At 43.4% G+C, this 23,785-nt stretch overlaps 1 protein-coding gene and 3 long non-coding RNA genes across 4 annotated transcripts; 2 read left to right on the top strand and 2 right to left on the bottom strand.

Moving 5' to 3' along the window:
• Window positions 1-1,230: 1,230 nt before the first annotated feature.
• Window positions 1,231-8,550, bottom strand: LOC108424896. The gene is made up of 3 exons (XR_005129651.1): window positions 8,064-8,550; window positions 6,493-6,547; window positions 1,231-3,504 (listed from the first exon to the last, which is right to left on the bottom strand). It is a non-coding gene; the product is annotated as an uncharacterized LOC108424896 (long non-coding RNA).
• A 1,563-nt stretch (window positions 8,551-10,113) lies between these two features.
• irx5a (iroquois homeobox 5a) lies at window positions 10,114-13,980 on the top strand. The gene is made up of 3 exons (XM_017693198.2): window positions 10,114-11,005; window positions 11,954-12,356; window positions 13,007-13,980. Exons 1-3 carry the CDS (start codon window positions 10,760-10,762, stop codon window positions 13,807-13,809), a joined length of 1,452 nt encoding a protein of 483 aa, XP_017548687.1. The 5' UTR covers window positions 10,114-10,759; the 3' UTR covers window positions 13,810-13,980.
• A 2,598-nt stretch (window positions 13,981-16,578) lies between these two features.
• On the bottom strand, window positions 16,579-18,106 carry LOC108424848. The gene is made up of 2 exons (XR_001857652.1): window positions 17,895-18,106; window positions 16,579-16,776 (listed from the first exon to the last, which is right to left on the bottom strand). It is a non-coding gene; the product is annotated as an uncharacterized LOC108424848 (long non-coding RNA).
• A 3,273-nt stretch (window positions 18,107-21,379) lies between these two features.
• On the top strand, window positions 21,380-23,220 carry LOC108424847. The gene is made up of 2 exons (XR_001857651.2): window positions 21,380-21,584; window positions 22,466-23,220. It is a non-coding gene; the product is annotated as an uncharacterized LOC108424847 (long non-coding RNA).
• Window positions 23,221-23,785: the final 565 nt, after the last annotated feature.

Here is a 23,785-nt window from a genome sequence, read left to right as displayed (position 1 = left end):
GGATCCAGCCCCACACACGCGCGCCGTCTCACACACACTGCTGTCAGTTAGTCAGATCAGAGGCATGCGTGAAATCCACCTAATGGGCATTATAGGCTTTCCTCTGTCTCTCTTTCTCTCTTCCTCCTTCTCTCTCTTTTATCTAGACAAGGGCCTGTTTCAATTTGCCTACCTGAACACAGTGTGTGAAAGATGGGTGGAGAGAAATAAAGAGGGTAATTATGTGAATAAAAAAAATGCAACCATGTCACAAATCCAGACACAGAAAACAAAAAAAAGGATCTCACAAAAGTGGATCTCATAAATTGTGAGTGCTGATGAAAAATGTGTGGCTTCTGTCTTTTCCTTTCTTTCTTTTCTCTCAGGTTGAACTCTATGTTCTCTTATGGCTGCTTTCATCAGAGAGATGATTGCTGATTCTGTCTGGCTTCAGTTTCAAAGACCTGCTTAAATGGGCTCCCACAAAGACAGAAGCATGGCCTTCAACCTCACACACCTCTCCACTCTGCCACATGCCTCTTTCACTCTCACTCTCTTTGTCTATTCCTCCCTTCCTTCCTGCTCAAAATACTAGTGCCTTTAGCCCTGCTGAACACATGAACACAAACACATACTGGTGGCCAGACCTAGGTCACTGTGCGCAGGGCTAGAGTTGCAGCATTGACTACAATCATTAGATATAGTACTGCTTACACACTCTGCTTAGCAGCAGTTGTGTCAAAAGACTGTCCCACTCAATCCTTTTATACAGTGTCAGAACATAGAGTCATATACACGCACTTATACATAATAAAATCCATAGCACTATTATATGTATACCTGTATATAGGAAACAATTTCTAGGCCTAACCCTAAACATAACCCTAACCTTAACCAAAGGTTTCTTTCAGTTATAAATAAATAAATAACGAAATAAATTGAGCCAGCCTGGTTAACTTAAGGTTACTACAATGACAACTTTCAAATCATTTTTATTAGTCACAACTTCAACCACAGTTTAATGTTTACCAATTATTAACAGCTAAAAAAGTCCTACTAATAACTATACTAGTTGTTTCTGTTTTATGCCTTTGCTCCTTGCTGTTAATGAAAGCTAACAAAGAGCAAACAAAATATTTGCAAAAGCATCATGAATAACACTTATTTCTGAGATATGCAGTGGCCTCAGAATGTATCTAAGTACTTGCACTACACAGTGTATTAAGTTAAATATACTAGGAAACAAAATGGTAAAACCAAGTGGCATTTATTTTAAACGGATCATTTCCAAGAATGTCATTTACTTTTCACAAAAGTATTCCTTCAAAAAGCAGATGATGTGCTTCAGATTGTTAGTGTTTGAGCTCTTTCTTTGCTTTCTGTTCTTCCACATGTCTCCTACTAAAATGCATTTTTTACACTTTTAATTTAATGATCTTGTCAATGAACAGAAGCTCACTGACACCACTGCAAGAAAAACAGAAAAATTCCACCTCTGTGCTTCCCAATGCCCTTAGTGCCGTCTGGCTGGAATTCTCTGGGTTTTCTCCATGCAAAGAATCTACTATTTGTTGATAATGATGTGTCATTCTTAGCAGCAAATATCCATTTGTTAAATATTTTATGAACTAATCTAAATAACTTGATTAAAGTCAAACAATAATGTAATGTGTCCAAATACATTTGGGGCCAATAAAGATATAGCATATAAGATAATACATGTCATTTTTAAACTCTTAAATTTGCTGTAAAAACAGTCTCTAATAATATGCAACAGCCAGTAGCCACAAGTTCGTCCTTTCTAGTAATTAAAGGATGAAGATAAAAAGGTTAAAGAGTTCAACAAACAAGTTAAAACAATGGTGTTTTCCTTCTATGTTTGCCTTCAGTTCTCCTTTTCTTGTGTAATTCCACTGTCATGACAGACATCCAAAAAGCTGTGAGTGACTGAAGGCATTCGGGAGCAGACATGTTGATTTGTTCCTGTTTACGGGTCATGTGACGGTTTAAGAAGCTTTCTCTCCTGGAGCACAGGTGAGCTCAGCCTGCCTTTGATCTCCCCGCTCTGTTTGCGTTAGCAGGGTGGAACTACGTTTCTCTGGGTCACAGATGTTCATGGGAAGTGAAAGGTGAGCGCGCCCGTAGACATCAGGCATGCCACAGTGAAATACACCCTTCAGCCACAGAGCAGAGGATTAGGGGAGCAGATCACTGGTAAATAACAGCAGGGCCCCAAGCACCCAAAGTCAGGTGGTAGAGAGGGGGATGTGAAATATGTACACACATACACACACTTGGGAAATACCTGAGAGTCTTTCGAGGACAGCGAACCAGTAAGACGGGTACCTGAGGCAGAATCCTCTCCAAAGCTTGGACAGGTGTGAAGCATTACAGACAGGGAGAGGGAGAGAGAGAGAGAGAGAGAGAGAGAGAGAGAGAGAGAGAGAGAGAGAGAGAGAATCTGCACTACATCAACTCAAAGCTTCTTCTCAATGCAGTGATGCCCCAGTATGGCCCATAATCCGACACTGATCAACCATTTTGAAGTACAGAATATATAATAATAGTTTCATAGTAGTTGCCAAATAATTCAAAGTAGTTACACAAAGGGCACAGTCCTAAGATTAATAACTGAATAAGAAGCCTTATAAGTAGTTTAAGGGTTAAAAGGCAGAACTTCACAGATTCTACATGGCTGCATGTGCAAGGATCTAGAAATGTTTGATTAGAAATGCAAAGTTAACTCATAGCAACACTTAAACACTGAAAAAAGTGAATTTACTTGATTCAAATATGAACATCACTGGCACATGAATAAAATATATTACAGCCACACAATTTTGAATTTCTATTTGTTTGGCTATAATTATGTTCATGTTGTATATTTGATTCATGAATCTTAATAACTACTTCGATTTCTTTTTTTTTTAGTGCTAACTTCTTGCCAAACTCTCATAAATACATAACTTACATATTAGCTTCATAAGAGTTAATACATAGAGATTAATACATTAATACATTATCTCTCCATCACAGAAAACACATTGCATACATTCAGAATTGCTATGACATCACCCGGATGGAGAGCAAATGGAGGATGAAGCCTCTTCTGCATCGCTTTTGCCACAGATTATACATGACACCCAAAACACAAAGGCCTTGATGGGGAAGCCATTCAAATGTATCAGATGAATTGTCGGGGAAAAGCCTACTCCTGGAACGAGGGAAGAAAGAGGGAGAATGGAAAAGGGCATGTGCTGTATGCAGAATGGCGGGAGTGCGAGCAATCTACATTTCAAATGCAGAGAGTGTTTTCTGCTGGATGTTTCTTTGAAAACATGGCTGCTGGGGAGGAGGGGGAGAGCAAAATGTAAGAGGATATGACATCAAAGACCCTGCCGGAGAAAACAAAACAACAGCACAGGAAGAGAGGAGCGGAGGATGAATTGTTTTTCGCTGCTTCTGTAGCTTCAGCTCATTGCTCATTACTGGATACACAAGCGATGCGCAAGCTCAAGATTAGGTCTCATGTGCAGTTAGAGCGGGGACAGGTTGAAAGTGACCCAGAGAAGAAGAGAAGAGAAGAGAAGAGATGAGATGAGATGAGATGAGATGAGATGAGATGAGATGAGATGAGATGGGAAGGGAAGGGAAGAGAAGAGAAGAGAAGAGATGGGAAGGGAAGGGAAGGGAAGAGAAGAGAAGAGAAGAGAAGAGATGAGATGAGATGAGATGAGATGAGATGAGATGAGATGAGATGAGATGAGAAGGGAAGAGAAGAGAAGAGAAGAGAAGAGAAGAGAAGAGAAGAGAAGAGAAGAGATGAGATGAGATGAGATGAGATGAGATGAGATGAGATGAGATGAGATGGGAAGGGAAGAGAAGAGAAGGGAAGAGATGAGAAGAGAAGAGAAGAGATGAGAAGAGAAGAGATGAGATGAGATGAGATGAGATGGGAAGGGAAGAGAAGAGAAGGGAAGAGAAGAGATGAGAAGAGAGTACATCATTTACACATGTATTAAATGTATTTATATCAATATTAATACTGCCAACATTGAAATGCAATTACTAAATTATGTCATTATATTGGCAAAGAAAATGTATCATGTCAAAATATTTAATTATGATGCATATATTGCAGTCAATTGTATCTTTTTTCAATGTACAAATACAAAATCAAAGAAGGATAAGAATCAAAGATAATATTTCCCTTCTTAAACCGCAGGGGCCTGGAGGGCCCAAACCTCTTCATTCTTATAACTACATGCTTGCTTCACAGAAGTTACTGAACAATTTGGAGTAGTTACTAAATAGTTAGTCTTAAGATTAGCAACTGAGTAACCTGTCTGCACTTTAAGGGGTTAAACTGAATCCTTGACTACTTTAGCTCTTGAGGAAGATATATGTACACTTCCTAAACAACTAGTAATGTTGAAATACAGGGTCCTCCACACTGGTAGCTTACTGGCTAAATCAAGTTATTTTTTATGCTAAATGCTATCTAAAGCTATCAAATAAATATAGGTAAAAAAGAGAATGAAACAAAACTGTTTACAAAATAAATTTTAATTACTTTTGCTGCAATTTCCTCTGAGTCATTTCAGCAAGTCTGGTAGACATAAAATCTTTGACTTCTCCTCTCACATCAATTACCGGCCGTATTGATAATGAGCGCTGAGTTCGAACTTCAGGCATTTACTCTGATTGCTACAATACTGGCTTTAACTCGTATAGATAATACAGGACACATCTTGAACATGCACATTTGAGTAAATGTTTATCTGATGACCAGACAAAACCAGGTTTGGACTGTTGTCATGTTGAAGCTCTGCAAGCAGCAAAAAATCAATTGTCACATAGAGGCTGAGACATTTTCTAGCTAATCTAGTTTCTAAGCTGTTCCAGTTCTGCCAAAGCTGACTACACATAAGGACTTGAAGAGGTCAAATACTCCATGTGAAAAGCACTGGCAGTAGACGCGGTGCTGAGACCTGCATTTCAGTATTATGCAGTGCTAGCAGCTCTTCCAGCAATAGCTGATGTCGGAATCGCTCTGTCCTTATTACACTCAATCAATATACCTTTAGTCACTCCGCTTATTGACTCATTTCACAATAAAATTACAGATAATTTGTCTTGTCGTGGACTCAGCTGTATTACTCCAATTTTTCCATTCTCTGAATGGGAAAGGGAGGGGGGCAGAGAGAGAGAGAGAGAGAGAGAGAGAGAGAGAGAGGGAGAGGGCGAGAGAGGGAGAGAGAGAGAGAGAGAGAGAGAGAGAGAGAGAGAGAGAAGAGAAATTGGAAGGTAGAAGAGAGAAAAGGAGAAAGAAAAAAGAAACAAATGAAAGTGAGACTTAGAGAGAACAATGTAAAAGAGAAAAGCAGGAAACAGACAGAGAGAGGAGTGAGAGAAAGATAGACAGAAACAGTGAGAGAGAGGGATGATGAAAGAGAAAGAGATGCAAAACAGATGAAAAGTAATACTAATGGTAAAACTGTCCTGTGGTTACAGCTGTATTTTTTTTTTCGAAGGTTTGAAGGGAATCGTTTAAAAATCGATGCCTGCTTCCTATAGTTCACCTCTAACAAATCAATCATAATCTTAACCAGCTGGCAGGAGAGGGAGGAGGTGTGCAATCTTTGTCTGAAATCTCTAATTTCTGAATCCATTCTCATAACAGGGCCATCATCTGATCGTTTAGCTCGGCTAACGGCATGCCCTCTCTCCAGGGGCCCTGTGGAGACACAGCGGGTGTGCAGGAAGCCCCCAGTGAAGGGAAACGGGGGCCTCCGTCTACCTCTGCTGGTGAAGGAGTGCTTTAAAAATTGATTGCAGAGGAAAAAGCCTATCTTGATGAAAAACAGAGTTGATTAAATCTGATAGACTTTCCAAACTGTGATTTTTGCAGGCCTCACACCTGTCCACAGAGAAAGGTCTAATCAAAATACCACAGAGTTGCCCTTTAATGATTATGGCTTAAGCAGCATTAACAGCCTGGGTGGTTTATTTTTTTAAAAGGGGAGGTGGTAAAAAAAATGCAAACATTCAAAGCCTTGACAGGTGGGGTTTGCCCTTCTAGCATTTGACCTTCTGTGCTGTTGCTTAAATTTGTTAACGCTTAGATGGAAAAGTATATGATATGTAGATCACATAATAATACTAGTATTGGAAATGTACACATCGTAAAAAACATATTTAAAGGGTAATTTATAGTAAGACACTACTGCAGTACATTATTTATCATTACATGTTTATTGTACTGGAATCAATGCTACTATGCAGTATGCATGTATCATCATCAGGCTTTACACTGAAAGCTTTCATTTGATTTAAAGCAGGAACTACTAAATGAGAAATCAACATTATCCATGATTACAATTTGACAAACAAACTTTAATAATCATCTTCACCAGCAATATTCACATGTGCACAATCACAGTCGTAATGTTAAATAAAGAAAATATATGATGAAAGCACATTTATACGTAACACTCTGATGCAGTGCCTCACCTTGTGGCTGTTTTATGCCGGAGCTGAGTTGAGGATAATTCCAAGGCAGTGAAAACTGAAAGGATAAACAGATGCATGAAAGAATGCCCAAATTAATTAGCGCAGAATTTGGGGAGTAAAAAAAGGAAATGAAATTCACATTTTTAGCATGTCCTGTTTGAAAGGGTGTAAACTTGGCAATCCAGTGGGCCATTAATCCTGAGGGTGCTTTCCCTGATCTAAACCACCTCATTCAGCTCACCAAGTCCTTTGTGTGAATTAGGTGAGGTAAAGCAGAGAAAAGTCAAATCTGAGCAATGCTTTCGGGCACGCCAAATTTGACAGGTGGCTTAATTAAAGAACATTTGCTGAACGTTAAATACAAATGAATTCAGTGAAGGAATAACAATAATAAAAAACAATAAAGTGGCAGAAAGTATCCATTGAAACAAAAACATCAAAAACATTAACACAATTTAATATCAATAACAACAACAACAATGATAATTGTTATTATTATTATTATTATTATTATTATTATTATTATTATAGCCTGTTGGTGCTCTTGTGTTTAATCATTTAATAAAACTGCAAGGTCAAAACTAAATCACATCCATTATTTGCCGCGGATCTCCCCAAAGCATTGGAGGCGGACTGTTTTGAATTTCAATTGGCTTCGAAGTGGCAAAAAGCCCTCAGCTAATACATCAAAGAATATTTGCCATCCTCTAATCGGTTTAGAGCAGGTTTAGAGCGCCTAAGATCCGCGTGAGGGGGGCCGGGAAGCGGTGGGCTACCGCAGCCTGTCGCTGCTGCTTTCCACCAGCACCTCTCAGCCTGCGCCTCCAGCAAACCTGTCAAAGCCTCTCCAACTTCATTTAACCCACATCTGCGTGGACGCGCGAGGCAATTGAACCGGCGCTAAATAGAAGAGAATATAATGCTGTCTAATAATAGTTTTCAAAATCCAAATTAGATTAGGCTTCTTCTCCCCGAGGCGCTTTGGAAGCGGCGCTTTAAAGAGAAAATGACGTTCCGCTGCGTCTTTTTAAACATCCTCGTTTTTTAATTTTTGACATACAAGAGCGAATAAAACATAACAAATAAATAAATAATAGGGTGATTTCCGCCGTGTGCGAGGCGTCTGTCCATCTCCCACGTTTTACTGAACATTTAAAGACCGGCGGCTTCTTTTTTTTTAAGACTCAGCCTCCCAGACTAACACGACGGATTCACTCGGACTAATTAGCCTAAACGTGTAAAAGTAGCTCAGCCCCGCGGAGTCAGACAGCCGAGCGCTTTGTTTTGAAGGAGCGTACAGTTGACGAAAAACTGAAGCGCCACGCACACTTTCACAATTTCATGCTCAAATGAAGTCGATTTGGTCTGATACAGCTGCACGACGGTCTACAAGCGAGCCGAGACTGTGCAAGTCAAGGCAGCCTTTCCACAGAAGCTGCGACGGTCACTCGGTGGTGCTTAAAACGCCACTCGCTCAACCTCCGGGAAAGAGAAACGCCGCGCCTGCGACGCTGCGACTCACTTTGAAAGTAAACATGAAGGAGCCCGTGGAGAAGCTGAGAGTTTCTTACCTCGCGGACAGCGTTAGGACGGTGAGCTCCTTTCTGCCTCCTTTCTCCTCCATGCTCTCACCGAGCTGAACAGACTCCTTATCGAGCCCTGTTGGCGGAGAGGAAGTCATTATCGCCGATAATGGACTATCAATGAAGATTGACGTCACCGAAACGCTTCCCCACTACGGTCTCCTAGGCAACCGGTATGCTAATTTATAGGTGGCTGAACATTGGCCATCTCTAATGTCCTTCAGCGGGATCCGTAAACATAATTGGCCAATGGGGCGTTGAACTTGGGGGGGGTTAAATCCTGCAGGGCCCAATCAAGTCCAAATTGAGAGGAAAAACGAGCTGTACAGAAAGAGCGAGTAATAAGCGCCAGCCTTCTGCTTTATTTGCATTATGATACATAACATGTAGTCCTAATTTACATATGGTCAAAATTACAACTACTATTTTAACTACTGGGAGCATGACAGGCTCTAGAGCTAATTGCAGAGCTGAAAGTGGGTGGTGACTGTTAAAAGGAATGCAGATGAAACTGTCTCTTACAGAATCAGCGTCGCTGCTTCTCCTCTCCGGAGGGACTTTCTTTTCTTTTTTTCTGCAGTCGCTCTTTTAGCAGCGCCTACAGCGATCCCTTTCGGCTCAGTGAGGACTTCAACTAGCCGGAGAGGAAAAAAAAATGGCCCAGACAGCCAACAGCCCACAACTGCGTTTATACACATCTCAAACCGTCATCTATCACGGCAAATGTCTCTTGTACATTTTTCTTAACTGAGGGTAATTATGACTAAACACATCCGCCGCAATGACCTGACGTAGTTTACTACCAAAATAAATATCATAATATGTAAAATAATAATATAATAATATATAAAATGTTATATAATTGTTTATGCTAATGCAATAGTGTGTCAGCGTGAAGCTTTTTAAATGATTTTTTTTTTCCTGGAACAAGCACAAATATTCCTGTTTTGTTCCATTCCTTTTTCATAAATTCACATTTACATCTGTTAAGGTTTCTGCATCGGAGCAGTTTACGACATACTTTTCATTCGCCGTTTTTATAACTTAAGCTGTTTATATTCTGCTTGTTTAATTCTCATAATAGCCGTGATACCGCGCACAATATGGCGTTGAGGCAAACAGAATGAAATAAATGGGGATATCCCTGGCCGCAGAGAGATCTATGTGTTTGAATGAAAGCGGCTTAGAGCCCCTGGCCGTGGAGGATTTGCCCCGCTTCATATGGTCTTAATCTGTCTGCGCCCGTGGCTTTGAGCTAAAGAAGAAGAAGATCTGGTTTATTCCGGGATCTAAGGCGAAAACTGTCCGGCGCACAAATCAGTTAGCACCTGTCAAAAGTTACTCCTCCGCTGCCCTGCTGCGGAGGACGGAGCCAGAGGCGCCCTCACGCACACTTCTGCTTTGGATTAAAACACACTGCACTGCTGCACCAGCTCTATGCATGTGTGTGTGTGTGCGTGTACGTGATTTTCCATGAGCGCAGCAATTATCCGCATGCAAATCCTTATTAATCAACTGCACGAACACATACAGGTTAAAATAGTGTTCTTCGTTGCCACCTACTGTCGACTCTGTCGAGTGGCCAGTTCTTCAAAAAATAATGGATTTTAACAAGACAAAATGAATGCAAAATAATAACCATAATAATGCATCCTAGAAGAGAAATGAGCAGCGAAAAAGAAAAGAACACGTCACGTTTCTTTACTCCTCCTGAATTTTGCTATTCTCTCTCTCTCTCTCTCTCTCTCTCTCTCTCTCTCTCTCTCTCTCTCTCTCTCTCTCTCTCATAGAGTCCCGTTTGTTATTAATCAAGTGTGAAAGTGACGGCTTCTTCGCGTATTTAGAAAACGAGCAAAAGTTGGAGCTGCTTGCTTGCTCGCGCTGGTCCCGCGCTGAGATCGCCATCCAGGGGTTGAAGCGGCTCTCGCGCTCTAAAGCAATGAGGCTTGTTAGAGGCAAAGAGGAGGGGTGGAGGGGTGGGGTAGGAGGGTAGGAGGAGGAGAGGGGGGGGGTTGTTAGTGAATGTCTCTGTGTGAGTGTGTCAGAGAGAGAGAGGGAGAGAGAGCTGTAAGCCAGCGCAGGCTCGCCTTGCTTCTCCTCCGATGACTACACCCGAGAGGAGGAGCGTGAGGCGCGTAGTGGGCGTCAGAATCCTCAATTTCCAACTTAGCATCCTGGCAGGACACTCTCCGGAGCAAAAGCCCCGTCCGAAAAGCAGCTCCGTTCAAAAAAACAAAAAAAAATAAAGGAGAAGCACCCCCCCTTCCAAAACTGCAAACTTCTGCCCCGCGCGGCATGAGAGACGCGGCGCGCGCGGGCGGCCAAGCAGCGGCTCGAGAACTTGGAGCGGAGCTTGAAAAAGAACAACAAAAACAAGGAGAAGAAGAGCGACAACAAACCCGGTGAAGCGGCAGCAGCAGCGGCGAGCTAGACGTCTATATGCATTCGATTCTCTCGCGAGCTCGCGCCGCCACCATCGTAGTCGCCAGAAAGAGGAGGACGGACGCGGTTCGGGACTCTATGAAAGAGAGCGGAGTGCGCGCGAGAGAGTAACGGGGAGGAGGGGGAAAGGAAGGAGGGGAGAAATAGAGGAAGAAAAACAGGAGAGGAAGAAGAAGGAGAAAAAGAAAGGACAAGAAAGACAGGAAAGTGAGAAGCCCCCGTGCTTCTTTCTGGGATCGGCTATGGCGTACCCTCAGGGCTACTTGTACCAGCCGTCCGCTTCCTTGGCGCTCTACTCGTGCCCTGCGTACAGCACGAGCGTGATCTCGGGGCCGCGCACGGAGGAGCTCGGCCGCTCTTCGTCGGGCTCCGCGTTCGCGCCCTACGCCGCAGGCTCCACGGCGTTCAGCGGCGCCTCGCCCGCGTACAGTTCACACCTCCCGTACGGCGCGGACGCTGCCGCCGCCGCCACCTTCACCTCGTACGTGGTGAGTGAAACCCGGGGACCAGGTGGGAAAAGCGGTGGGGGCCTTGGATTTTTATCTGTATTGGTAGTAAAGAGAGGGGGTTACCGCATTTCATTGTGCTGTTTAATAAGTTAGAATGACAGAGTCTACATTTACACAGAATGCATTTGCATTACATATACAAGTGTGTGGCCGTGCTTTAGTTCATATTGCGGCAAAAAGAATGATTTCCTTAAAGAGGGGAAAGAAAACGGCAAAGAAAAGCTGAGCACACCCTGTCTTGGAAAACAAAATTGAGCAAATGTTCAGCACCTATCATTTGCCCCTTTAGTCTGTATTTATATAGCGAAAAGATACTGAAAAGAAGCGGGTAAAACTGCTGTTTTGAATGTAATGAGATACCCTGGTCTTTGCTTATATTTCAAGTATTATTATTATTGTGATATTTAACAAGTAATTAATGCTGCATGATTACAGAAGTAATGAAAGTCTGACAGTTTGCTTGCATATTATAGTTAGCGCTAAATTACTCATATTTATGATTGCACATTGCTGGCGAAAGAGAGAAGGAGGGAGGGGAGAGAAAGAGATAGAGAAAGGCTGGCGTGTAAATAATGGGGTCAATGGAGAAAGTTGCGAAATTTATTTTGACCACAGCGGTCTACTGGAGACGTTTACTGTAAAATAATAATAAAAACTTTATCATGTGTGTAGAGGTCAAGATATATTTGTCGTGTTGGTCTGAATAATTAAATTAGCTGCGTGTATGTTTGAGTGTGCGCATGTATGTGTGTGTGTGTGTGTGTGTGCGTGTGTGTATGTGTGTGAGGCTGCATGTGTGTGTTTCGTGAATTTACGTGCTTAGTAAGTTTTGACTGTCCGTTAAACTCCCACCGAGCATGTATGCGTGTTTTTGAAGGTCACTCGCGCGCTAAATCCCACGTGGTTGGGCTTTTTCTTGTCTTGCAGAGCTCTCCGTATGACCACACGTCGGGCATGGCAGGTTCCATCGGCTACCACCCATACGCGGCGCCGCTGGGTTCGTACCCATACGGGGACCCGGCTTACCGGAAAAACGCCACGCGCGACGCCACGGCCACGTTGAAGGCCTGGCTGAACGAGCACCGGAAGAACCCGTACCCTACTAAGGGCGAGAAGATCATGCTGGCCATCATCACAAAAATGACCCTCACCCAAGTGTCCACCTGGTTCGCTAACGCCAGGAGGAGGCTGAAGAAGGAGAACAAGATGACCTGGACGCCGAGGAACCGCAGCGAGGACGAGGAAGAAGAGGAGAACATCGACCTGGAGAAGAACGACGATGACGATCCAAACAAGCCCGTGGACAAGGGGGACACGGACACGGAGACAGGTCTGTGGAAAATACATGGATGAGAGAGAGAGAGCGAGAGAGAGGGGGGGGGGGGGAGAGAGTGAGGGAGAGAGGAAGAGAGAAGGGGAAAAAAATCATCAATTTTTCATCGCAGTCGTTTCCACTCCGGGCGCGAAATTGATTGCTGGTTAATGGTGGTATATTATTTATAATAGGACAATTGCTTTAAATAATAATCACCTTGAACTCATCTCATTTGACTTCTTATGGACTGAGAATTGCTGGTGACGTGTGGTGGTTTGCAGCACATTTATCTTTGGCTGCATAATAAGGGCACAGCTGGCGTGCTGAATCTCATTTATTACTGCCTCATTATTACTATTATTATTATTATTATTATTATTATTATTATTATTATCGTCATTATTATACAGAATTGCAGGGATTCTTTAACTATGCTTTTCAAACAAACCGTTTCTATCATCTGCGGTTTTTCTGGCTTGTGAAAATTCCATTTACTTTTCTAGCGTGAGGTTTTAATGTTTAATAACCGCAAACAGATTTCTTCTGACATCAGTTTGTAAACAGGCGGTTAAGAAGATTTAAATTAAGAAACCAGAGGGAGGTAAACAAACTGAGAATCCTTTATTATTTTGACTCGAGCTTTCTTTTTCTCCTCTGCTTATCAGACCCGAAGCTGCTCCACCCAGGCGAGGCCCCGTGTGACCGGTTCAAGGCGGACACCCCCGGGAAAGAAGTGGAGCCGCTGCTCACGGACTCGGAGCTGAAGGAGGTGGACGCGCGCACGGAGCTGCTTGGCGATCCCACACGCGCCACTACGTCGTCGCCATCGCTCGCGGCGGCCCGCGACAAGGCGCCTGAGGCCGCGGGAGTGGCGGTTGCTCGCGGTGCGAGCGTGCTCGGTGGCGGCGGCGGCCAGGTGACCTCCGTAATCCATCCTCCTTCTCTTCCTCTTCCCCCTCCTCCTTCTTCTGGTGGTCCCCCAGCTGTTCCCCCTGCCCCGTCCGTGCCCAAACCCAAACTGTGGTCGCTGGCTGAAATCGCCACCTCGTCGGACAGGTGCAGAGCGAGCGGGGACGCGCCGCAGGCCGTGAGCCAGGCGCCCGGAAACCCGTCGCCCACGCGGACGTCGCCGCAGTGCGCGCCCTTGGCAGGCGGCGCCGTGCTCTCGCGCCCTCTCTACTACACCACGGCCCCGTTTTACGCGGGCTACACGAACTACGGCACTTTCGGACACCTGCACGGACACAGCCACGGACACGGCACGGGCGCGGGAGCGGGCACGGGCGCGAGCTCGGCAGCGGCGGCGGCGGCGGCGGTGGCGGCAGCCGCGCACTTCAATGGAATAAACCAGAGCGCGCTGAACCGGGCTGAGGCTCTAGCGCGAGACAGCAAGGGCAGAGGGCAAACGCAGCTAGATCTGTGTAAAGACTCCCCTTATGAACTCAAGAAAGGTATGTCCAACATTTAATACGGAAATTCAGCCTCCACTCTGATCTCACGGACTATTATTTATTATTTGTGGTTGCATAATTAAAAAAAGGAAAAAAAAAAGACAAGATGAAAGAAGAAGAAGAAGAAAAAGATGATATGATAATACTGCTAAAGGAATTTCCCAGGACAGTTATTTTCTGAGTAAAATGCTTATCCTCAAATCTTAGTTTCTGAATGGTTAATCGAGATGTAACATCTAAGAATTGTCTTAAACGCTGCAGCCGCCTGAGTCTATTTGTATTAAAGACTAATATGTATATTTAATGTAGCATTTTTTTGTATTTAAAATGGACAATACACTATCTTTGAAGTAAATTATGAAAAAAAAAAATTACACGTGTGCAGCCGTTGTTTTGGGGTCATTTCAATGCTTGTGGATGAGGGCTTGGACAGCTGCACACAGAAACATGCAATATTGCTTCTCATATGTTTAAATGGTGAGGCCTTTTTGTGGCGAGTCCTTAAGAGATTTGGGGTTGGTGGTGTGCTAAGATAATTCATCAGGGGCTGAAGAAAACACATGCACGCAGAGGCGGCCAGAGCTGAAATTCAGAGTTTTGTTTGTTTTCCTTGTGGAAGATCACGTGTAAAGTTGAGTCAGACGCATCACGAAGCGCTCATTACTATTCTAAACTTGCTTTGATGGGATGGATGGGGGGACAGTAGTTGGTATGTTTTACACATGGGAGAAGTGGTTCAGCAGGTGAATATTGATACCCCCTCCCCTCAAAAAAAGGAAAGAAAGTGTCGAGCACTCGTTTAACCCAATTACACTCCAACCGCGTCGTGTTATATGCAAAGCAATCAGGTGGCGAACCCGGGTAATGAGCTCGATTTTATGCCAAATTTCGATCTCATTACTGCTTCCGAGGTGTGGCAGAGCGGAATGAGGACTGGTTTTGGAAAGCGTGAGGCTCTGTTTGAGCATTAACAGAGGGGGGGAAATGGGTCCCCCAGCCTTAACGGCGCTGTGGATTTTGGGCGCGCGGAGTGCGGCGCTGGTGCCGTGACCTGCCAAAAGGGAAAATGCCCTGTGGCACTGCTCGCGCCTGTAAGGCCGCTCTAAAGCTCTTCCCTCTTCCGCAGGTAGGTGTCACACTTGCTCCTCGTTTCGGCCCCTGCCATCTTGAGCGCACGCGGAGAATGAGCCTCTCTCAGGTGTCAGGAGAGGAGAGCACCTCTGGCACAGGGAGCTAAGACTGAAGACATCACGAGTTTGTTTTGGGGTCGAATGCTTTGGTTTATTCAGACTCAGATATTTTTTATTTTATTTTTTATGTTTGTTAAATATTTTTAAAACTTAGTTTACCATCGCCCCATTATTATTATTATTATTATTATTATTATTATTATTATTAGTAGTAGTAGTAGTAGTAGTAGTAGTAGTAGTAGTAGTATGAGACACACCATTAAACCTATTTCAATAGTATTATTATTATTATTATTATTATTATTATTATTATTACTATTACAGTGCAAAGTAAGTACGTATTTAGTCACGTTATCTTGCCAAAAAACTGTCACAGTAACTACATATTTCAGTATTAGTGGTTTTAATTTACCATTAAACGAATAACATTCTTCGATCTGTATTTTGAATATTTTTAGTGCTTTTGAATATTTTAATGTTCTGCTTTAGCTTCACTGGCAATTTCCATTTCGCCACCTCAAGCTTGTATTTGTGGGTTCAGTTTGGATCTTACTGGTTGCCCTTCATCATAATCAAGACGTGAACGGCGGCCTAGTTTGGAGAGACGCCTTTAACGAGCTCATCACTGCAGCCTCTGATGTTTAAGCTTGTTTTCTGTTTCTGTTTCCTATACTGGACTCGTTTTAGGTATTTGAATTCCAATAGGAACTGTTTATGTATACTTATTTGAACTTTACATAATAATAATAATAATAATAATAATAATAATAATAATAATAATAATAGTAAAAATTAGAGAGGGAAGAAAAGCAGCCTGCTGCAGTGTGAGCTGGTGCCATTAATCTCCATAGTTTATTTTTTGCCCTCTAGTTGAGCAGTCCCCTGGGCTCCATTTCAATCCCCCCCACCCCCCCACCCCTTCATCTCTCCGAGCGGCCCGCAGCCAGAATTACAGAATGAAGCCTTCTGCGCAATGAAAGCTGTACACGCGCAGAGAAGCCAGTTAGAAGTTCGATGAAAAAAGGGGGAAATGACATCCTTGAGCGCCGAATAACATTTTTTCATCTTGACCTGGATGATTTAAGTAAACATTTATTCGTTTGAGTTTCCACATTTTTCCCTTTCATCGCTGCCTCACGCAGGCCTAAAATACTGAAATATCGATAATAATTTACGATCTCATTTTCCGCATGATGGAAATCAATTGAACGTTTAAAGGGATAAACCGAAAATGTGAAAAGCCTGATTCCAAAGCCTTTGGGCACAATGGAGGGAAGCCTTTTGAACACTACAGAAAATCCTAATGGGTTAAGTAACACTGTGTGAAATTCGTCCTACTAATTTCTGCGCTGAGTAGTCTAGAAAAAAATCTTCCATATTTAGCCGCTATCAACGCTCAGAAATATTTCCAAAGGCCCCAACCACGTGACCGATCTGTGACTGTCTCTTTATTTGATGTGTAAATGTTATTGCGCGATGAAAACGGCGAGGCGCTGGGGGACATCACTGAATTATTAGGTCTATATGTATATTACTGCTCTTTTCTGCTTTATTGGGTTTGCTGTAGGACGAAACAATAATGTATGAATTCATAGGTAAGTTGAAAAATATGCCTTTATTTATTTAATTACATTTTGTGTGTTTTTCATAACATTATACGCCAAATCCATGGAAGCTCCACAATGACCGCGAACAACTTTATCTGGCTTCTCCTCTTCTTCGTCCCCCTCTCGGGCTCACACGGAGGGATAGACACTTCCCATGTGTAGATGACCAGTTAGGCGGTGCAAAATGCTAAAAAAGGACAGAGACAACAGAGAGAGACGCTGAATTTTCCCGAAAGCAAGCGAAATTCCACAATTTGGATTTGTCACTGATACTTTTTTTTACTTTTTTTCCCTTTTCCTGGACGAAAGAGGGGACAGTCTGCTTATTCCAAACTCAAAGCTGGGGAGATGCGGCCCAGAGGGCGAGGAGAAATTCGCAGGGCATTTATAATCGCAGAATAATCGCAGGTGATCATATGAGAATAATAAATATTCTTATTATTTATGCATACAATAATGTCAACAGGCTAATATATATATATATATATATATATATATATATATATATATATATATATATATATATATATATATATATATATATTACAGTCTGTAACTTTAACAGTTTAACAGTTTTTTTCCGCACAAATGAAAAACGTTGCCATGTAACTCCGTTCATCACAGTGTCTTCAACATATTTTAGTGCTGAAATGGGAAAATATAGTTCAGACTGGAAGAGCAGGGAAGTGTCAGATCGCCCCAACCTTCAGAATGATCTATTTAGCTTTCAAATAAAACAGAATCCGACCACATTTAGAGTTTAAATAAACCAACAACGATAAAGACGCTTATAAACGTAGACAAAATGATTGAATGATTTAGGCTGAACCAAACTGCTCTGCCCCAAACCTGCAGTCTCAGTAAACGGAGCTTTAGCTCGGCCGCGGGATGGACTGGCGTAGGTGCGCAAATATTTCAATACTTTCTTTAATGACTTATTTGTTTTTATTTATTTATTTACACTTGATTAGATCTCACTACCGAACGGATGCACTTCGATTCGACGTGCGCTGTACATTTTCTTTCTTTTTCGTATTCCAGCTTCTCCTCCCAACAAATAAATACGAGTTTAGACGAACAGAAATGACGGCAGCTGTATGGGAACATTTTGGTATCGAATCCCAAACAGAAGAGACTATTTTTGACAGTCTGAATGATCTCACACCTGTAAAACGCCACCTGCCATCTACAGGCCCGTCCAAACGCGCGCGCGAGTGTGCGTGTCTGTGTGAGTGAGGGTAGGGAGGGTAACCGGAACCTGTTGATAACAGCGCTGCTCAAATCATCGTTAAAAATGGCCCGTACCGAATGTTCCCGGGACAGGACGAGATTTCCACTTTTTCCATATGAACGCACCGAGCTGATAACAGCCAGGGTCTACACGATCCCCCATCAGAGACGAGTGTCCAGCTGAAGCGAATCAAATTCAGCCCCATGGTGTAAAAGGAGCTCCTCTCTTTTTTATTTGACCTGCTTCCATTATGCGCTTGGGGACATCTGGGAGAAAGCAGCAAGAGCCAGAGTGTCCAAATAGAGACAGAGCCGTCTCTCTCTCTCTCTCTCTCTCTCTCAGCAATATGCCGATCCATTTACTTGCGCACTCTTTAAAAGTAACGGTGTCAAAAAGGGTTCTGTCATGCTCACTACAGATCATTTCATTGGACGATTCTTTTTAAAAACGAATTTTAAATAGATATGAGAGTACAAAGAACCTATTAGATTTTAAAGAACCTCTACATAATGGAAAGGCTCTGTACCAATTAAAGTTGTTTTCCTTAGAACCACATGTCCAAGCCAAAAACCACTGAGGAATCTTTCCGTATAGGGGTTTAGTCGCATCAAAGGGGAGTTGGAAAAGGGTCCAGCTTGAGAGAAAGGTAATGAAAGGGGATTTTGAGAGGAATATGGTGGCATTTGTCTACGAGGAAGAAGAGCTCGAGATCACTTCAGCCCTCTATTTAACAAAGCTGAAGCAGTGGCCTCTCCTGTTAGAGCACGCTGGGAACAGAGGCTCCTTTTTTATTGAATCGTCCCATCCCACCGAGGAAGCTCTTAATTAATTATGGGCGCTAAAAATTCAGGCCCAGCTGTTCTTTCTCTCCACGCTGAGCTCGGCTTCCGTGTGTGTGTGTTGTGTGTGTGTGTGTGCGTGCGTGCGCGCCTGTGTAAGGGGCGGCCATGGGGCCTAATTTTCACAAATTAGCCCATTTTCTCCCCCCAAAAAAATCAAATAGCTGTCAGGGCTGGCCTGACGCGAAGCATTTTCGCCGCCTTTTAAAGACTCTGTGATGTTGGGGGTGCGGGTGGTGGGGGTGGGTTTATATATTCTTCACGTTTTAAGAAACGTTAAGAACAGGCATACACAACGTTCAGATGAATTGACAGCACGTGACTTACTGCTATGTATCCCCTCCGCTTTAGCCACTTTAGGCTGGACTTCACCCACTGTTTTCCTATTGCCCCTCTCTGGGGACACATTACACGTGTCATTTTCTCCCGTCTGATGTTTCAGCTGAAGCGCTTCATACATGAACACGTTTTTTTTCCACTTAAGACGGCAAAAAAAAACCAAAAACAAAACAAAAAAAACCCTGATAATTATGAGCTGACGTGAAGCTTTCGGCAGCGGTGGCTTTATGGTGGATTTGGTTAGAACAGCCTCTACGTGTTCCCTGAGAAAATACAAGAAAATAAAGCATAATAAATAAAGAATGAAGCTCCTGGGTTTTTGAAAAGACTTAGGGCACTGTTCAGAGGTAGCGGAACACTAATGGCCTTTATTAGGTGTAAAAGTTAAAGCCACATAAACCGCGAATGACCTTATAAACCGTTACTGATGATTTTATGAACCACTGCAAAACTCATATTTTCAGCCGTTGTTCACAAGAGGCAAGCTGTAAATCCATTAGTGTGACGCATTTGATACGTTCTGAACCCTTTTTATTTCCTAATGTCTCTCACACTTTTCAGTAAAGAATTAGAACGACGGAGAGAGAGAAAGAGAGAGAGAGAGAGAGAGAGAGAGAGAGAGAGAGAGAGAGCGTTTATATCTGTACTGTTTTGTGATCATCATGCACAGCGCTTTAGCACGCAGCACACACGTACATATCAGAGGCAGACTTTTCATAGAAAGCCATTTATTCATATACAAACACTATTTATCAAATGTACATACGCAGTCATCCAAGGGAATATGTGTCACTTCAGTATGCAAAAAAACTCAAGCTTAAGACGGGTCTAAGCAAAAAAAAAAACAAAAACAAAAAAAAAAGGAAACAGTTTTCAAACCTCACCACATTCGCCGGCTGTCCTTAGAGCCCCAAGGCAGCACTTAGGCGAGATAAGCGGGGCCTATTATTCCTTTCTTAATGCTACTGATGAAGATTGATGAACTGTTTTCTTTACAGGCACTTCAGAGGGTCCACACGGGAGAGCGAGGGAGAGAGAGAGAGAGAGGGAGAGGGAGAGCGAGGGGTAGCGGAGGAATGGAGGGAGGTCTACAAGTTTGCCCTGACGGTTTATTTACATTTGCCCCGCTCTCTCCATTTTTAAACGATCTCTTTCTTCCAGACATCTGTTCCACATTATGACAGTGATATTTAGCGTAATGAGCGCGCGGATGCTCAGCTCAGTGAGATAGTGCGCGCGCGAGAGAGAAGCCATTAGCCACCACCTGGGGGAGGGCGTCCGGCTCGCGCTGATGGAAGTTTCGCCGAGGACTATGCGGAGCCATCTCTCTCTCTCTCTCTCTCTCTCTCTCTCTCTCTCTCGTCTCATTTCTCTTGCGTTTATTTCCCACTGTTTTGGGAGGAGGCTGACCAGAGATAGTTTTTTTTTTTTTATATTTTATTTTTCACTCTGTGTATTTTCCCTTCGCTCAGGCTGATGGATGCAAATGTGAGCTCTGTAATTGGATCAGCTCCCCAGATACAGATAAACGGCTGCTGCTTTGCTGGGGTTATTTTGAGCTATGTGCATGCAGCAGTGTGTGTTTGTGTGTGTGTGTGTGTGTATGCAGAGCACTAATGAGAGGGAGGGGAGACGTGCAATACTAACTCGCTGGGCAAGGACATATACAAACACTTTGTTTATTTGTTTATCTACTGTTGTGCTATATACAACTGACACGATACAAGGTCTAAATACCCTCATAACCAAAAGGAAATCTTTTGGCTCTTTTCCATTTAAAAAAGTCAAATGTCAGAGTATCCAAGCTGTACGTCACCTTGGGTATATTTTGTCCTCACAAAGAGCCAAAGACAAGGCCACACGTGCATGCACCCAGACAAGCATGAGAGTTCCCAGAATCTGTGTGTATATCACACACCACAGCACCACACATGCCAATTAAAGCAAAGTCGCCTGGTGATGATGTATGACCAATGGTTTGCCAATCATGAGCCACAAAACAAGGACTCCACCTAAATTCCTTTGCTCGGCCTTTCACTCAAGTATCAGATGCTACAGTAAGTGAACAGCTAGGCATGTAAAGGTGATACAATACTGACACTCTAGAAAAGATTGTTTGGCTGCAATCTTCAATCTGCTTTTACATCAGTAGTTTTCTGAGTTTAACAGATGATTGCAGATCAGGTTTTTCCCTCCCCTTGAGATGCTAAAGGCTTTCAGTGGCAGCCTTCCAGCCTTAGAGGGGCCTGGCTAGCTCTCTGATTAGCAGTATGCTTTACAGCCAAGCAGAAAAAGCTAATCTCATCAGCAAGGCCTTTTCGGCAGCTCAGACACCAACTGCGGCCTTCCTCCCCTCGACTCCCTTGGCGGGTGGGGTTGCGCGAACCCCCAGACTTGCCTCAGTCAAACGTGCTAATACCTGTTACGCCGCATGCCCAGGCTCAAATCATCGATTGACCTCATTTTCAATAACAGGCGCTATTTCCAGTCTGATGGCTAATTCCCTGGCTGTGGATTGAAGCAGCCATCTGGGCTGGAGACGTTCGAGCATGCTGAGGGCTCACCTGACCAACAAACACAAAGCAAGTAGGCAACAGAATGCGACTAGCACATGCACTCCCATGTGGTTAGCATATAGGAAGGACTACAGACCTAGCATCTAGTTTGATTAACATGCAAAACAGCCATGTGCATCCGCAGTCGATAGGCCTGTTGGGTTTTGTTCTAGCTTTAACCACAGCCCACCAAGGCCCTTCTCATCCGGAATGGCCTTGGCTCTGTGATCATGCCCTTCGACCCTTCTAAGAAAAAGCTAAGTAAAAAGGACCCGCAGCTGATGTTTGTGAGAGACGATTGTTTAAAGCGAAACACCACATCATCCCACTCACTCAGTGGTTTTCTTCTTTTTTCTTTTTTGTGCTTGAGCTGAAGTGAGCCTTGTCTTCTCCAGATCTGATTTATTAGCTTGTCAAAGGAAGAATTGTTGGAGAAGGCAATCAAAAAGCACTTACGGAGCCCGGGCAAAAATTACTGCTTTTTTCACTGGCTAATTTGTGCTACTCCCATGGAGGGGGCTGGCAAAGCGTTTGATGAGGCATAAAATGATGATAAATGAATTTATTGCCCCACTGCTCATCAAACGGCTGTAGTATATACTACTTCTTTGCCGGTGACATGCTGCGCCGATCTCCGGTCAGTCTCTGGCTGCGCCCGGGCAGCAGGTCGAGATATTTCCAGTTTCAAAGCACTGACCGAAGGTCAGAATGAATGCAAGCAGGCTGGTGCCAGCAGAGGGGGGAGAGGAAGACAAAAGACAGTTTAATAGGTTAAACTGGAAACAGGAGTAAACTCGTTGCTGCGAGGGACACATGCTCTCGACTTTCAGCTTCTGATCAATGTGTGGGAAAAGGCAGCAGTAACCAGATATCACTTCTCTCTCTCTTTCTCTTTCTGTCTTTCTCCCACAGACACACACATCCTTGCCAAGCAGAAGCAAGAAAAAACCCTCCCAGCAAACAATATATCTGCCAATGAATTAATTAGAAAACAACACGAACACAAGTGATTGAAGAAACAAGTGCCGTGTTGTCAAATGAGAGGCGAGCGAAGAAATATTCCATTATGCGGTTCACACAAGTGCCCGTTCTCATTCCCCACCATGATTAACGAGCAGCGCAGGGAGGGCGGGGGTACCGGAGCGGTCGCCACGGGGTCAAAAGCACTTCTGCATATTTGCTAAATAAGGCCTGACTGCCTCTCTCTACAGCTTTCTCCCACAAATCACAGCTCTGGCAAAACTGCTCCACATTATTTAAGCATTTACACTTGATCGCCCCATCCCTCTCTCTGATCTCTCTATCTCTCTCTCTCTCTCTCTCTCTCTCTCTCTCTCTCTCTCTGCCTTTGTCTTTTTTATTTCTCTTTCATTCTTTCGTTTTTGCTCTCTCTGTACCCCCTCAATCTCTTTTCTCTCTCTCTCTCTCTCTGGCTAATTGTTTATGGTTAAGACCTCACATATTCTTTTGCCTGCATTGGCAAGTGAAGAATGCATTGTTGCACATTTTTCCCCTGTTGGACTGCCACCTCCTCTCTCTCTCTCTCTCTCTCTCTCTCTCTCTCTCTCTCTCTCTCACACACACATTCTCACATTCATTAGGTTGGTCCTTTAAATACTTCAAAGCCCTGCTTATTTTTGCACAATAAATCCATGAAAGCAATTAAAGGCAGACTCAGTGTGGAGTGTGTTGGGATCTTATGGGCTGCAGCATTAGATAATGAGCCGTCTCCATGTCAAGGAAGAGTCCCCCTCAAAGGTCTCATCCCAGCTGGCGCTGCAGCCAATGGGATCTGGCTATGATTCCTCGGAATGAAGCAAATTCTGAGATCCCTTTTTTTTTGAGACATAACCAACCCCAGTATTCACTTGGAAATGTTAAACATTAAACATTGGCACTTAGAGCTCTTTAAAAATTCATCCCGCTGCACAGCCCTCTTCTTGTACCAGGAGCTCCAGAGGCCAAACGGATGCAGCAAGAGACTGCAACCTTATTCCCCATGACGGTGAAGAATGAAATGCATTTGTCAAACAAAAATGTGGAAGACAGAAAACATTAAGATTCCACAGAAAGATTTTGAAAACATTAAGATTCAACAGAGGCTGGCATTGCCTCCACTCATTGACAGGAACCTAATCAGGGGAATCAGAATATGCAGATAATCTCAAATAAATTTTTCATGAACACGTTTCGTCTTAATCTGAACGAAAAGATGGCAGAGGGGAAGATGAA

The sequence above is a fragment of the Pygocentrus nattereri genome, chromosome 25 (genome assembly GCF_015220715.1).
Source record: "Pygocentrus nattereri isolate fPygNat1 chromosome 25, fPygNat1.pri, whole genome shotgun sequence".
Classification (NCBI taxonomy): domain Eukaryota; kingdom Metazoa; phylum Chordata; class Actinopteri; order Characiformes; family Serrasalmidae; genus Pygocentrus; species Pygocentrus nattereri.
This window is presented reverse-complemented; position numbering and strand designations above follow the sequence as displayed.